This window comes from Mus caroli, chromosome 16 (assembly GCF_900094665.2).
Source record: "Mus caroli chromosome 16, CAROLI_EIJ_v1.1, whole genome shotgun sequence".
Classification (NCBI taxonomy): Eukaryota; Metazoa; Chordata; class Mammalia; order Rodentia; family Muridae; genus Mus; species Mus caroli.
This window is the reverse complement of record NC_034585.1, coordinates 53,157,134-53,172,596: the sequence shown is the minus strand read 5'-3', so window position 1 is coordinate 53,172,596 and position 15,463 is coordinate 53,157,134. Positions and strand designations below refer to the sequence as shown.

The following is a 15,463-nucleotide window of genomic DNA, read 5'->3' as shown; positions in this document are numbered from 1 at the left end:
CCTTCCTTTCTTTCTTTCTTTCTTTTTTCAAAAACAACTTTTTTATTAGGTATTTTCTTCATTTACATTTCAAATGCTATCCCAAAAGTCCCCTATATCCTTCCCCCACTCTGCTCCCCAACCCACCCACTCCCTTTTCCTGGCCCTGGCATTCCCCTGTACTGGGGCATATAATCTTTGAAAGATCAAGGGCCTCTCCTCCCATTGATGGCCGACTAGGCCATCTTCTGCTACATAAGCAGCTAGAGACACAAGCTCTGGGGGTACTGGTTAGTTCATATTGTTGTTCCTCCTATAGGGATACAGACCCCTTCAGCTCCTTGGGTACTTTCTCTAGCTCCTTCATTGAGGGCCCGTGTTCCATCCAATAGATGACTGTGAGCATCCACTTCTGTATTTGCCTGGCACTGGCATAGCCTCACAAGAGACAGCTATATCAGGATCCTGTCAGCAAAATCTTGCAGGCATATTCAATAGTGTCTGGGTTTGGTGGTTGTTTATGGGATGGATCCCCGGGTGGGGCAGTCTCTGGATGGTCCTTCCTTCTGTCTCACCTCTGAACTTCATCTCTGTAACTCCTTCCGTGGGTATAAATAAGGCTGCTATGAACATAGTGGAGCCTGTGTCCTTATTACAGGTTGGAACATCTTCTGGGTATATGCTCAGGAGAGGTATTGCTGGATCTTCTGGTATCCAATTTTCTTCAGTTGTCCAATTTTCTGAGGAACTGCCAAACTGATTTCCAGGGTGGTTGTACCAGCTTGCGATTCCACCAACAATGGAGGAGTGTTCCTCTTTCTTCACATTCTCACCAGTATCTGCTGTCACCTGAATTTCTGATCTTAGCCATTCTGGTTGGTGTGAGGTGGAATCTCAGGGTTGTTTTGATTTGCATTTCCCTGATGATTAAGGATGTTGGACATTTTTTTCAGGTGCTTCTCAGCCATTCGGTATTCCTCAGTTGAGAATTCTTTGTTTAGCTCTGTACCCCATTTTTAATGGAGTTATTTGATTTTCTGGAGTCCAGCTTCTTGAGTTCATTGTATATATTGGATATTAGCCTTCTATCAGATGTAGGGTTGGTAAAAGATCTTTTTCCAATTTGTTGGTTGCCATTTTGTCCTATTAACAGTGTACTTTGCCTTACATAAGCTTTACAATTTTATGAGGTTCCATTTGTCAATTCTTGATCTTAGAGCACAAACTATTAGTGTTCTGTTCAGGAAATGTTCCCCTGTGCCCATGTGCTCGAAACTCTTCCCCAGTTTCTTTTCTATTAGTGTCAGTGTATCTGGTTTTATGTGGAGGTCCTTGATCAACTTGGACTTGAGCTTTGTACACGGAGATAAGAATGTATCAATTTGCATTCTTGTACATGCTAACCATCCATTGAACTGAGCACAGAGTCCCCAATGAAGGAGCTAGAGAAAGGACCCAAGGAGCTGAAGGGGTTTGCAGCCCCATAGGTGGAACAACAAAATGAACTAACCAGTAACCCCAGAGATCCAGGAACTAAACCACCAACCAAAGAGTACACATGGTGGGACTCATGGCTCCAGCTGCATATGTAGCAGAGGATGGCTTAGTCGGTCATCAATGGGAGGAGAAGCCCTTGGTCCTGTGAAGGTTCTATGCCCCAGTGTAGGGGAATGCCAGGGGCAGGAAGTGGGAGTGGGTGGGTTGGTGAGCAGGGGGCAGTGGGTAGAGGATGGGGGGGGGGTTGGAGGGGAAACCAGGAAAGAGAATAACATCTGAAATGTAAATAAAGAAAATATCTAATAAAAAGATTATAGACATGATAAACATTAATAAAGATTAGAAGTTATTGGGGGGGGGAAGAAATAAGGATAGCCAAAGAAGCTGGTGCTTCATTTGAATGGAAAAGGAAAGAATTAAACTTAACTGATACTCAAAGATTGTCTAACACAAATATTTAGTCATGAATTCATTATCGGCTTGGCATTTCCAGCAAGGTGGAGACATGGTAATAAGTGCACTTCTTACGAGAGAGGAAAACAGGGCACACACTCTGGTGTAGAGTTGGTATCAAAACAGGACTCTTCTGGTTTAGTTTGTATTATAAACAGATAAGTTTGTTCAGTGTCTGGTCCAGTATCTGATGTAAGCCCACGTTCTCTTCTTTGGACTGGGCAAGTTTTTTTTCTTCCAGATCATTGATTGTCTTCTTCAGTTTAAAAACTGTCCTTTCCGCAGACTCAGCCTCCTTTAGCTTGTCAGGCAGAAGCTTGATTCCCTCTTCATATTTATCCTCCTTTTCAGAAACAGCCTCCAGTGATTTCAGATTATTAGTTATGTTCATGAGCCCTTCCTCCAGGTCACCACACTCTAGTTCAGACACCTCTGCCCGTTCCTCTGCTCTCTCCAGCTCACCCTCCAGGATGACCAACTTACATGAGCAGCCTCCTCATACTTGTGGTCGGCCTCCTCAGGGATGAGCTTGGTTTCTTTGAGCTGCATCTACTGGATCTCCATCTTTTCCTCACCTCTCATGGCTTGGTTCTCTATCACCTTCATGCCTCTTTCACTCTCATCAGCAGCCTTCTCTGCCTCTTCCAGCTTCTGCAGGGCTGTGGCCAGTTGCTCCTAAGCCTGGTCCAGCTCATCCTCCACCAGCTAGATGCTGCCATTGAAAGCAGCCACATCTCCTTCAGCTTTCTCTTACCGCTCACACTTGCCATCCAGCTCGCCTAAAAGCTAGGGATACCTAAGGTGAAATTCAGACCATGTGAAGCTCAAGAAGAAGGAAGTGTGGGTGCTTCGGTCTTTCTTAGAAAGGGGAACAAAATACTCAGAGGAAATATGGAGACAAAGTGTGGAGCAGAGACTGAAGGAAAAGGCCATCCAGAGACTGTCCTACCTGGCGATCCATCCCATATCCAGTCACCAAATACAGACATTATTGTGGATGCCAAGAAGTGCTAACTGACAGGAGCCTGATATAGCTATCTCCTGAGAGGCTTTGCCAGAGCCTGACATACACAGAGGCAAATTCGTGCAGTCAACCATTGCACTGATCATGGGGTCCCCAATGAAGGAGTTATAGAAAGGACTGAAGGAGCTAAAGGGGTTTGCCACCCATAAGAAGACCAATATCAACCAATCAGACCCCCGCCCTGAGCTCCCAGAAACAAAACCAACAATCAAAGAGTACACATGGAAGGACCCATGGCTTTAGCTGCTTATATAGCAGAGGATGGCCTTGTTGGACATCAAAGGGAGAAGAGGCCCTTGGTCCCATGAAAGCTCAATGCCCCAGTGTAGAGGAATGTGAGGGTGGGTTGGGGCATACCCTCATAGAAGCAGGAGGAAGAGGGATAGGATAGGGAGTTTCTAGGGGGAAATCAGGAAAGGAGATAACATTTGAAATATAAATAAAATATCCAATTAAAAAGAAATCAAGATGCAGCTAGGATGCAGCTCCTCGTGGAGTACTTGCTTACTATATACAAGGTTCTGCATTCAAGCTCCAGTTCTCCAAAGAAACAAGGGACAAACTATAGAGCAAATGTAGACCCGCTAGATACACTGACATTCCTAAGTACAGATTTTGGTATGTCTCAAGCCATAAAACATTAAGATTCCATCAGACTGAAGGGAAGATGTTCTCAACTTAGATAAAGAGAAAACAATTCTATCTAGCTTTCTTTGCATTTGTTCTACTGTGTTTCTTTACCTGGATAGCTAGACATTTTTATGCTAAATCAAAACCCATAAAATCTTTCTGATCAATAAGAGAAGAGCAAACAAACATTTGAGTCAGAAAGTCATGGAATAGGAGATATGTGCTTAACAAATACAAGTAAAAACCAAGAGCAAAAAAAAAAAATACCCCAATATTGTATCATGAACTTTCAAGATATAGAAGGAAAAAAATGTCTCATACTTAACAGGCAACAGCTAATAAAACCAATAATATACTTGAAAAAAAAACTTAAGAATATTTTAGGTAAAATGCAAGTCTATAGCATACCATTTATGTGCATAGATAAAATATCCCAATTATAGAATTTTCTTTTTTGCATAAAATATGTAACAAAACTTTAGACACAAGCATGAAGCGAACACATACCAATATCAGGAAAATGGCAGGCAAGCTGCAAAACTGTAATACTTGTTCACAGTATTAAAGCTTGCAGTATACACAGTAGGCCCTTTATATTCATGGATTCTATACAGAAGCTGTGCATTTAGAATATTTTCTCTTTTTTATTGGATATTTACATTTCAAATGTTATCCCCTTTCCTGGTTTCTGGTTTGGAAACCCCCTATCCCATCCTCCATTCCCCCGTTTCTATGAGGGTGCTCACTCACCCACTCCCTCCTCCCCACCCTGACATTCCCCCACACTAAGAAGGACCGAAGCACCCATGGTCTTCCTTCTTATTGAGTTTCATGTGGTTTGTGAATTGTGTCTTGGGTATTCTGAGCTTTTGTGCTAATATCCATTTATCAGTGAGTGCATACCATGTGTGTTCTTTTGTGTCTGGGTTACCTCACTCAGGATGATGTTTTCTACTTCCATCCATTTGCCTAAGAATTTCATGAATTCATTATTTTTAATAGCTGAGTAGCACTCCACTGTGTAAATGCACCACATTTTCTGTATCCATTCCTCTGTGTAAGGTCATCTGGGTTCTTTCCAGCTCCTGGCTATTATAAATAAGGCTGCTATGAACATAACACATGTTCTTGTTATATGTTGGAGCATCTTTTGGGTATATCCCCGGAGTGGTATAGCTGGGTCCTCAGGTAATACTATGTCCAGTTTTCTGAGGAACCGCCAGACTGATTTCCAGAGTGGTTGTACCAGGTTGCAATCCCACCAACAATGGAGGAGTGTTCCTCTTTTTCCACATCCTCGCCAGCATCTGCTGTCACCTGAGTTTTTGATCTTAGCCATTCTGACTGGTGTGGGGTGGAATCTCAGGTTTTATTTTTTTATTATTTATTTATTTATTTATTTCCCTGATGACTACAATTGTTGAACATTTCTTTAGGTGTTTCTCAACCATTTGAGTTTCCGCCATTGAGAATTCTTTGTTTAGCTGTTACCCCATTTTACTAGGGTTATTTGGTTCTATGGAGTCTAATTTCTTGATTCTATTGGATGTGGGATTGGTAAAGCTCTGTGAATGTCTTAAGTATGTTTATCCTAAGAGTGCCATGCTGCTCTCTGATCTTCTCTTAAGCAACCTCAGTGCTTGTATCCAAGTTGAGGTTTCAGTCTACCTAGGATATCTAGAATTTACTTCATGGTTGGTTAAAGGAGAGGGTCTAATATTTTACTTTCTTATTTGGATACAAATAAGCAATATTTCTTAAATGGTTTTAAATGTTATTAAGAAACAGGTCTATGTCAAATTGAAAGGAAATGTTTTTAAATTGCAGGTTATGTGTATTTGGTGTAGACGTGTTTTGAAATATACTGTAGAACAACTTTTCTAAGCAATCAATATCTCCATTACCTCACAGAATGAGTCTTTTGTGGTGAAAACACTTATTTTCCACCGTCTTTACCTGTTTTCATGAGCAGAACATACTAACTGTAGTCACCATTGGGACTAGACATTTTTAAACATTTTCTTCCTACCTAGTGAAAATTTTGTAGCCTTTAATCAATACTTTTCTAACATTTCCAACAACCCTAAACACATTTCCACATTAATATAAGGCACTAGCCTGTCAAACATGTTTTAATACTTTGTTCTCTTAAAAAAGATAGTAAAATAAAAAGAAAAAATAATCGAAAATAACAGGAAGAACGGACCAAACAGTAACCAGAAGGAGAAATTTTATTGCAACCATTCTAGAAATTGAAGAGAAAGTAGATGGAAATAATAAGCTTTATTTCTGTATATATTTCTAAACATGTATAATTTTATTTGAATATTAAAAGTATATATTGCGAATCCCTTTTAATCGTTTGTAAAGTTATTGGAGAAGTGACTATCCTCAGTTTACAAAATTGGTAGCTGCCAAGAGTGGGAGAGTCATTGTTTTTTAAGGTTGTGTGGCCCATGGTGGTTGGACGACTCTGCAGTGGATGCCAACACACCCAAGAGTGCATGGGCAGCTCAAACTGAACTTGGTGGATTTGAGAAGCAGACAAGGGCAGAAACTTGGCAGTCGGGAAATTATAGTGGATCTGGGAGGAGTTGACAGGGAGCTGTTGGTAATCAAAATTCATTATTTGAAATTCTCAAAGAGACCACTAAAAAGGAAATGCATATTCATTTTTTAAAATAAAAATTATGTACGACAGTTCCTGATCACAATAAAAGAGCAGCAAATGTTTTTGCCAAATATAGAAGTTTTGAAGTGAGAAGTCTATTACAGAAGAAATTAAAGTGTGGATTTCAAATAATTGGAAAATTAATAGCAATAATACCACATGTCACTGTGGAGGATATAGATAAAATTGTTTTTAAAAAAGTGTTTACTGCTTAATAAATTTACTAGAAAATGAAATAAATTAGGGAAAGGCACATAAACACTCGCCTGAAGATCCATAAAAGTAACACACAGAAGGCTATGAGTAAGAATAAATTGAGGGTATAAGCGAAGAGATTTATAAGTTAACATATGCTAGACTTGATCAACAAAATGGAAAATAGATTCTGTGAAAAACAATGAAATAAGCATTTAACAAAGCTGATAAAGTGAGGAGGAGGAGGATGGAAAAGGAATAACTAAAAATGTAGAGAGTTGGATGTACACAAGATACAAATATGAGGATTCATAAAAATTTTGATTTTGTAAAAGATGCCAAAAAATATTCTAGGACTAGGGGATGAATGGCCAAGAACTCTAATTTTTAAGACAGAATCTATGTGCTCATATGGATTTCTGTTTTATCTCCAATATGCTGTTTTATTTTTTTTTAAAAAATAGAAATCCAAGGTACTGGCTTAACATATGCATTTTGGTTTTTTATTTTTTATTTACATTTACAAATGTTTTGAGACATTTATGCACGAATTCTGTATTTAAAAGATTGGTTTCCATCCATACCTTTCCTTCCTCCAACTCCTGCTATGTCCCCAACCCATCTTTCAGGTACAGTGCGAGACCATGTCTCAAGAAAGTAATATGGAGAAGGATAGAACAGAACACCTGATGTCCTTTTCTAGCCTCAGCATGCATGTATGGGTGTGCACACTCACAGATGTGTGATGAACCATGTCATATACACATAACACCGTACATTAAAGAGATGCACTTATTATTTCTTCTGCTGTGTTGTATGTGGCTAGTAGCTACGTAAAAGGGTTAAGTATTCCTCAACTAGTTCATTTTGGACATTCTCATAACCATGCAGGTACAACTTTCACTGTTGTAACCCCACAGGGCCATTAATCAACAGCTGATTCTATTCTCTGATGTCCAAAGGAAGTGCCTCACAATGGCCTTCCTGCTCTGAGATAGCTGGGTTCCTAATAGTCAGAGCAGAGACAGTGAGGCATGTCCATGCCAAGACCTCCATCAAAGCTTCCTTCAAATGTGTTGCCTGGTGACTTAAGGCATCTGCTCTGTTGCCACAAATGGCAGGCAGCCCTTATGGGGGCTTCTGTAGGCACAGTCACCTTGACAGACGGTAACCCTTTGCTATTTCTCGCTCAGTGTTGTACTAGCTGGAGGAAGAAGAAGCTTCAGTTGTGTCTACCCAGAGATTCCGCCTCCCGTCTTACTGCATAGAAAGTGAGATGGTTATAAATGAGGCAGAATAAGCAGACATATATCATCTCCACATAGACGATAAGAAAAGGGAACCTCGGGAAGAAATCTATGGGAAGGAGAGGAGCAGTTAGCAAACTGGAGGGTCACATATGTTCACAATATCTCTTATAGCCTAAAAGCCTAGACTGGTCTGTCAAGGTTTTCACACACATGCATACACAGACAGACAGACAGACAGAGTCAGTTACAAGCCCCAGAGAGTTTTACCTTTATTTATTGACCAATTATAAACTAGTTTCCATAAACCTTTCTTGGATTTAATTTGCTTTGGAATTCACGTATCTCAGGTAGACACATCTACTGGATAATAAACACATTTATTATATAGGATACTACAAAGGATACGTATGAGAATAAGTACAAGGTGAGGTTTGAATGAAGGGGTGCAGGGTTTTCACACCCTCTCTGGGAGTGTACCCCACTCAGAAAGCTCCACACGGCCTGCTGTTCCAAAGCTGTCTGAACTCTGTCCTTTGAGCTTTCCATGGAGGCTTCATTGCATAGAAATAATTGAACCATAGGCAAGAATGTGTAAATGTGATTTGAACAGAGAATATGATCTAATGGAATTGGGAAATAAATGGAATAGGGAAATTCAAAAAGCCTGTCTGTGTACACTTCTATTCAACTCTGTCAAGTATCCCTGCCTCTTGGACTTGAGGTAAGAGCTTTACTTAGATGGAATCTTACCATTTACCAGATCAGAAGGGTCAGAGAGTTTCCTGATGGCCAGCTTCAAAAGAAACATTCGAGTTCCCATGTATTGCACTTTGCAAGTAGTTATGAACCAAGAGCTGCGAATAGAAATGGTATATATGCAGTATGTAACATCAGGGTAATATACTGCAATTAAGTAAAAGCTCAGACAGTGAATTTTTTCTTACCCTGCCTTAAATATGAAGGAACCATGCAGTTCTACAATGATTGAAACTTTACTTCATTCACCACAGAGTATGTCTGTTGATTTTAATATCTGCTGTTTTTTCTCCGTAGATAAAAAATCATGTGGTTTTATAGTGTATCAAAACCACAAGCTTTTCCAATCAAAAACTTTCACTGCTACATCAGATTTTAGTCAAAAGATTATCTCCAGCAAAATAAATGAAAGTGAACAACAACGCCAAAATAAAATTTCTGTGGAAATGGTATTTAATCCCACGGTAAGTTTTTCCATGAATGGAAATAAAAATTCTGTCTACTCTTAATTTTAAAAAACTGGAGGTTATTTTGATAAAAGAACTCTACAGAATTTTTTTTTTTTTTGAGAAGTCTTTTGAGCTGGAGAGATGGCTCAGCAGTTAAGAGCACTGACTGCTCTTCCAAAGGTCCTGAGTTCATTCCCAGCAACCACATGGTGGCTCACGACCATCTTTAATGGGACCTGTTGATCTCTTCCGGTGTGTCTGAAGACATCAATGGTGTACTTATATACATAAAATAAATAAATCGATCTTAAAAAAAAAAAACTAGCCAGGAAAAGTCTTTTGAAGTATTCATTTAAATGTTTGTCTTATCTAATTTTCTGACAAACTAAAATAGAAAATTAATTTGATTTTGTATCCTCACATACTTTCTTTGGTTGGTTGGTTGTTTATTGTGTACTAGAGACAAACTCACTATACAGCTCTAGCTGGGTATGAACTTGGAGCAGTCCTCCAACCTCAGATTCACAAGTACTGGGATTCTAGCTTTACAACTTTTTATGCCTTTCTTCTTCCCTCAGTCTATAAGAGTGCTTGGTATGTACTCATTTCTCTTGGGACTATCTAATCCTATTAGAGGTTTCCCTATCCAATTAATCATTTAATGTGCCATCAACTCACAGTATGACAAAAGAGAACTCCGGCTTCACTCCTATGCTTGTGTCTACTGGAATTTTTTAATAAATGACTGGGACACACAAGGCTGCCAAAAAACTGGGAACACCACAGAATTCCTCCGTTGCCACTGCAGCCACACGACCAATTTCGCTGTATTGATGGTAAGCATGCGCAAAACAATCAATCTCTTTTGAGACAAGGCTTTCCCTTATACACAGGTCTAGGATACATCAACCAAGGATACCGTTGAGGTATTATTTACATAGATTGTAAATTCAGATAAAATAGGAAAGGGGATAAAGCGATAGGGCTAAAAAGGAGCATGCTAGAAAGTAACAGAGGTCTTGGTTGTTGTTTACCATGGGGTTTCAGGACAGAGACAGACAAGTTTAGTTTAGCACTGTGTTTATAAGAATGGAAAAGACGTATAAGTGGGAAGGAGAAGTTGGCACATTCCACTAGACAAACTGTGTTAAGAGTGAGATCCTTATGGAGTGGAACACTTTAGTACATACCTGGCCATATGTAGGCCACTTGGATTTCCTGGGCCTCTTTCCATTGCAGCTGTCCTAATTGCTGCTCTTGCTGATATGTAGAAAAGAAACAGCTCTTGAATTCTTTACGTCTCTCCCATAGGTTCACTCTCTCTCCCTTAAGCTTATTAACCATCAGATATCCCTGTACAGGGCCAGAAGCCAATCTGACATGTGCACCTCTGGCCATTTTCAGAAGGTCTCCTCTACATGCCAATTCTGAAAAACATTCTTATAAAGCAACGTGTTGGTTTGAATGAGGACGTGTGTAGAATGTTAGAATCAAATATTAACAGGGGTATCTACTGAATAGCACTCGTTCATGAATCCCTGGAGGGAAAACCATGTTTTCATCCTGCAAGAGCTAACATGTGGCCAGGTTTAGGATGGAGATTCACAGAATACACTGACACAGTGTAGACAATCAAATAGAACTTTATTTTCAGACATGTTTGAGACAACTGTATCTCCCTCACTTTAGCTGTTAAACTTTTCTTATTTTGGTTGATTTTAATTACTTCTTGTCTAACTTACATTGAGAGCAGATTTTCCTATCAGAAGACACTAGCAATAAAAATTTCCATTTTTGACATCAAGTCGTATTAGCTATGAAGATTAGCTTGGATGTTAAATGATACAGAAAGCTTTGTAACAGTTATATATAAGCCCCCTGTTTCCAGGTGAGGCTTCCCCAACCTCTCACCAATATCTGCCTAACCACAGTTGTAAAACTTTTGAGCTGTGAAATTTGTCAAATGAATAGTTGAATTGCAAATTAAGCCAAATAGACTCTGAAGGAAGAGTTGATATCTAAGATCTGATGATCCGTGTTGTCTATGATTCTTTGCGCATTGAATATAGATGTATGTGTATATACACATACACATGTTTATATGTGTATGTGTATATACACATACACATATGTTTATATGTGTATGTGTATATATGCATACTGCCTTGACACTTTTCTTTTAAATCAAGATTATTATTTTTATATTTTTCCTACAAAAATAATACATACGGATTGTATAAAGAATAAAAGCTTACCTCATAAATAGAACTCTATTTGAAATAGAAAATGTTTGTAATAAAATATGTGTGAATTAGTACATACACACACACATTTATATTCAGGATTCAAAGCATATTTAATTGCATAAAGTATACTTTAAAACAAATATTTATGTTATATGTATATGTGTGTGCATATGCATGAGTGTACATATATGCACATGCCAGGGCTTAACTTGTGGAGATCAAAAAACAACTTGTAGGGGTCAGTTCTCTTCTCTGCCATGTAAGGTATAGCCATCAGATTGAAGCCATCAGGTTTGGGAGCAAACACATATGTCTGCTGAGCTACCTTGCTGGTTGTCTAGAATACACTTTTACGTGCATATTTAAGAACCTGTTGGGATAGATATAGATATATTGCACAAATAAAACCTTTTAAAAAATTAACAGGATTATATGACCATTCCTTCATATTGAAGATATGCCCGAACTTTATTGTAAGTAAATTAGCATAGAAGTGTTCAGTAATACATGAAATCATGCCATCAATAGCAACAGTAGACAATTCAGGCCTAATATAACCAACCCCGTCTTCATCAACTAAAGTTTTCTCTCTATATTTATATGTATTCTAACTGAACGAGATTAATTAATTAAGCCTTGACACCATGGAAGCTATTATTAATTTACCTCATTTAAGAATCTATCAAAGTTTCAGGGCTAGAGAGATTACTGAGCAGATAAGGACACTTCTGAGTTCAATTCCCGGCACCCATATCAATGGCTTACAACTACCTGTTACTCCAGTTCCAGGGAATCTGACATCCTCTTCTGCTCTCCACAGGTGGCATAAATTTACCCAAACACATACATGTAAATAAATTATATATTCATTTTTATACAAAGGTATATTTGGCATCTAGCTGGTTATTTTAATCGGTGTAATTCCATGGTACAGACTGATATTAATATTTTTTAAAATTCCTAGGCCAGTTTATTTAAAAATCTATGTCAAATTATTTTTCAGAGTTTCAAAAAGGATTACAAGTATCCCAAATCTCTAGACATATTATCCAACATTGGCTGTGCCTTATCCATTGCTGGTCTGGCTCTCACAATCTTATTCCAGATTCTCACCAGGTAAGAGGAATAAGGGGCTATTTTATGGAGAAACTGCTATCCTGATTGTAATTTACTGGGTACATTCATATCAAAATTTAGTTCCTCATCAGAATATACTTTTTTCTGAAATAGAAGGAAACATTCAAAACACCCATTTTACAGGCAGTATGATCTCAGAGAGGCTGAGATAGAGTCACAAGTAAATACATACTTGTAACTAAGACAAAAGCTGTTTTATGAGTCCACAGCCCATAGACCCTATAACTCTTTAATATGGAATGAAACATGTCTGACAATCTGGATTGCAAAAGAAGAAAACATCGATGAACAAAAAGGTCTTAAAATAATTTTTAAAATGTGTAAAATGGTGAACTTTTGTTTAATCTTTTTTTACAGTCCGGTCGTTATGCCCTCTCGTTCCTCCCTGCTCCTCAGGACAGTTCCTCATTCCATTCCTCTACCCCCTCCCATCTCTAAGAGGATGTCCACACCACCCCCAACCCACCCCATACCACTCCACTCTGCCAGCCATCCCCACTCCCTTAGAACTCAAGTCTCTCTAGGGTTAGATGCATCTTCTCTCACTGAGGCCAGACCTGGCAGTCCTCTGCTGTATATGTGTCCGGGCCTTGTACCAGCTGGTGTATGCTGCCTGGTTGGTGGTTGAGTCTGAGAGATCTCAGGGGTCCAGATCAGTTGAGACTGCTCATCTTCCTATGGGGTTACCTTCTTCCTCAATTTCTCCCAGCCTTTCCCTAATTCAACCACACAGGTCACAAACTTCAGTCCATTGGTTGAGTGTTAAGTATCTGTGTCGGTCCCAGTCAGCTGCTTGTTGGGCCTCTCGAAGGGCAGCCATGTTAAAATCCGGACTGTAAACAAACAATAGCATCAGTAATAGTATCAGGCCTTGGGGCCTCCCCTTAAGATGGATCCCAATTTGCGCCGGTCCCTGAACCTGTGGAACTTTTAAAGTTTTGAATTTCACAGCTTTTTGTTGGTAAAGCAAAAATCTTACTTTAACATTTGAATAAGTACCTATAAATATATTTCTTTTCACCTTATTTTTCTACCAAAGATCTTCTTGGGGTTTTATTGTTGTTACAGGCTACAGGACAGTTAAAGGAGGTGGGAGCCTCCTCTGGCCGCCTTCTCATTGTGTTTGGGTTTGTCTTTCGCCCCTGACTCCCCAGGATTAAGCACCACACTTGACCCACATAAAACTGTAGCTATGAAATAAACTGATCTAGCAAGTGTTCCAATCTGGTTCTCTCCTCTCTCACTCCTCTTGTATCAAGAAGAATTCATGATTTCTCTACAAACATTTCTCCCTGCTAAATTCCTACCCAGTTAGATGTATAGAAACAGATTTGAATTATAAAGACACTGTTATTTATAATTCCATGTTGTCTTACTTAACAAATCAAATCTACATAGCAAAGCAGAAATAGGATACTGGATGTCCTTGTAAACCCCAACTATATATGCCGATTTTTTAATATTTTACTTTTGCCCTGAAATTCTGAGAGTAAACTGTACATAAAACAATCATCTTTAAATTCCTCACCTGTGTGTCTCCAGAATATTCTCCTATAGAGCATTGTATCAGTAGCCTCACTCTGGAAATGTAATCTAAGAAATTTTAAATTATGCAATCTATAATCAAATATCTCAATTCAGTCAGTAATCTATTACAGCTGGGTATATTTTTCTAAATCCATTTACTACCATTATGCTTTAGCCCATAATAATTCCTTTTGGTTTTTTTGTTTGTTTGTTTGTTTTGGGCATTTATGACACTAAAATCTTTGACGTATCCAAGCTTTTTGAAGACTGATCTTCAGTGTAGGATTTGTTTGACATCCTCCTGATCGTTAGATTCAGGTTAAAGATTTTTAGAGTAAATACTATGTGATCAAGTCTTTCTCTGTGTGATACCACATAAAGCGCATGGCAGTAGTCCTGCTGTTATTGGCTATGATTTCAGTGCTGTTTACATGAGTGGCTATGTTTCTATTATCATCACAGCTCATTTCTCACTGTCTAAATAACAGGTGATCCATGTGGTGAATTTGAGAGTCTATGATATCCCTCTGTTTTCCAACGGTCTCTCTCACAGTGAATCTGCTGAGGTCCACAGGGATCCTTGTTAGAACACGATTGCATTGATGATTTCTATTCCTTTTTTACTTTCTTGTTTTCTGACTATACACTAATAAAAAGCCACAGCAAGATCCTTAGGCCATTTCCCCATGTTTCCTTGGACTCTAAGCACTGTCTCATTTAGATCACAACAAAATGACTGGGTTCATCTTTCTGGCCCTCTGCTCAAATTCCTGAACTTGTCATTTCTCCAGAGTAGAATTATTTTCCGTTTTCCTCCACCTTTCACAGTAAATGTCTTTTTTTTTTTTTTATTGATTCCCTGATTTTTTTTTTTTTTTGGTTAACTGCTTAACATTACCAAGCACCATGCCAGAAGCTAAACAGTAAACTGTAAGCAAAGCAGCTCCCATTCTTGGAGAATTTACACGCTCAGGGAATAAACAAGATACTGTACAAGTATATACAAAGTGAGATATAATACAGTTATAGATTGCAACAGGAGTACTGTAGTAAAAGAATATGCCATATAATTACTAGCTAGCTTATCATGGAACTTTAAATGCCTTACATATTTGTCCCTTCATTTGCATTCCTTCTAACACTATAGTTCAACCAATAATTATTCAGTTCACTATGTATAATTTGTAGTTACTGTCTAACTAAGTTCTTTTTCACCTAAAATCTCACCATTTCCATTTGTTATTAGATACTTTTTTCTTTTGTTAATATTTCCTAGCCCAATTTGGCAATCATATATACCACTAACATTCTTTTTTTTAATTTTTAATATATTTTATTACATATTTTCCTCAATTACATTTCCAATGCAATCCCAAAAGTCCCCCATACCCCGCCCCACATCCCTACCCACCCATTCCCATTCTTTTGGCCCTGGCATTCCCCTATATTGGGGCATATAAAGTTTTTCAATTCCAATGGGCCTCTCTTTCCAGTGATGGCCGACTAGGCCATCTTTCCATACATATGCAGCTAGAGACAAGAGCTCCGGGGTATTGGTTAGTTCATCATGTTGTTCCAACTATAGGGTTGCAGATCCCTTTAGCTCCTTGGGTATTTTCTCTAGCTTCTCCATTGGGAGCCCTGTGATA

At 38.7% G+C, this 15,463-nt stretch overlaps 1 protein-coding gene and 1 pseudogene across 1 annotated transcript in view; one reads left to right on the top strand and one right to left on the bottom strand.

The window, feature by feature from the left end:
* Positions 1-15,463, top strand: part of Adgrg7 (adhesion G protein-coupled receptor G7) — a 65,640-nt gene that overhangs the window by 29,684 nt on the left and 20,493 nt on the right. Inside the window, exons 9-11 of the mRNA XM_021184877.1 lie at positions 8,753-8,919; positions 9,585-9,740; positions 12,154-12,266. Of these exons, the coding sequence (XP_021040536.1) occupies positions 8,753-8,919; positions 9,585-9,740; positions 12,154-12,266 (436 nt within the window). The remainder of the gene's footprint in view (positions 1-8,752; positions 8,920-9,584; positions 9,741-12,153; positions 12,267-15,463) is intronic.
* LOC110311977 lies at positions 2,078-8,519 on the bottom strand (annotated as a pseudogene).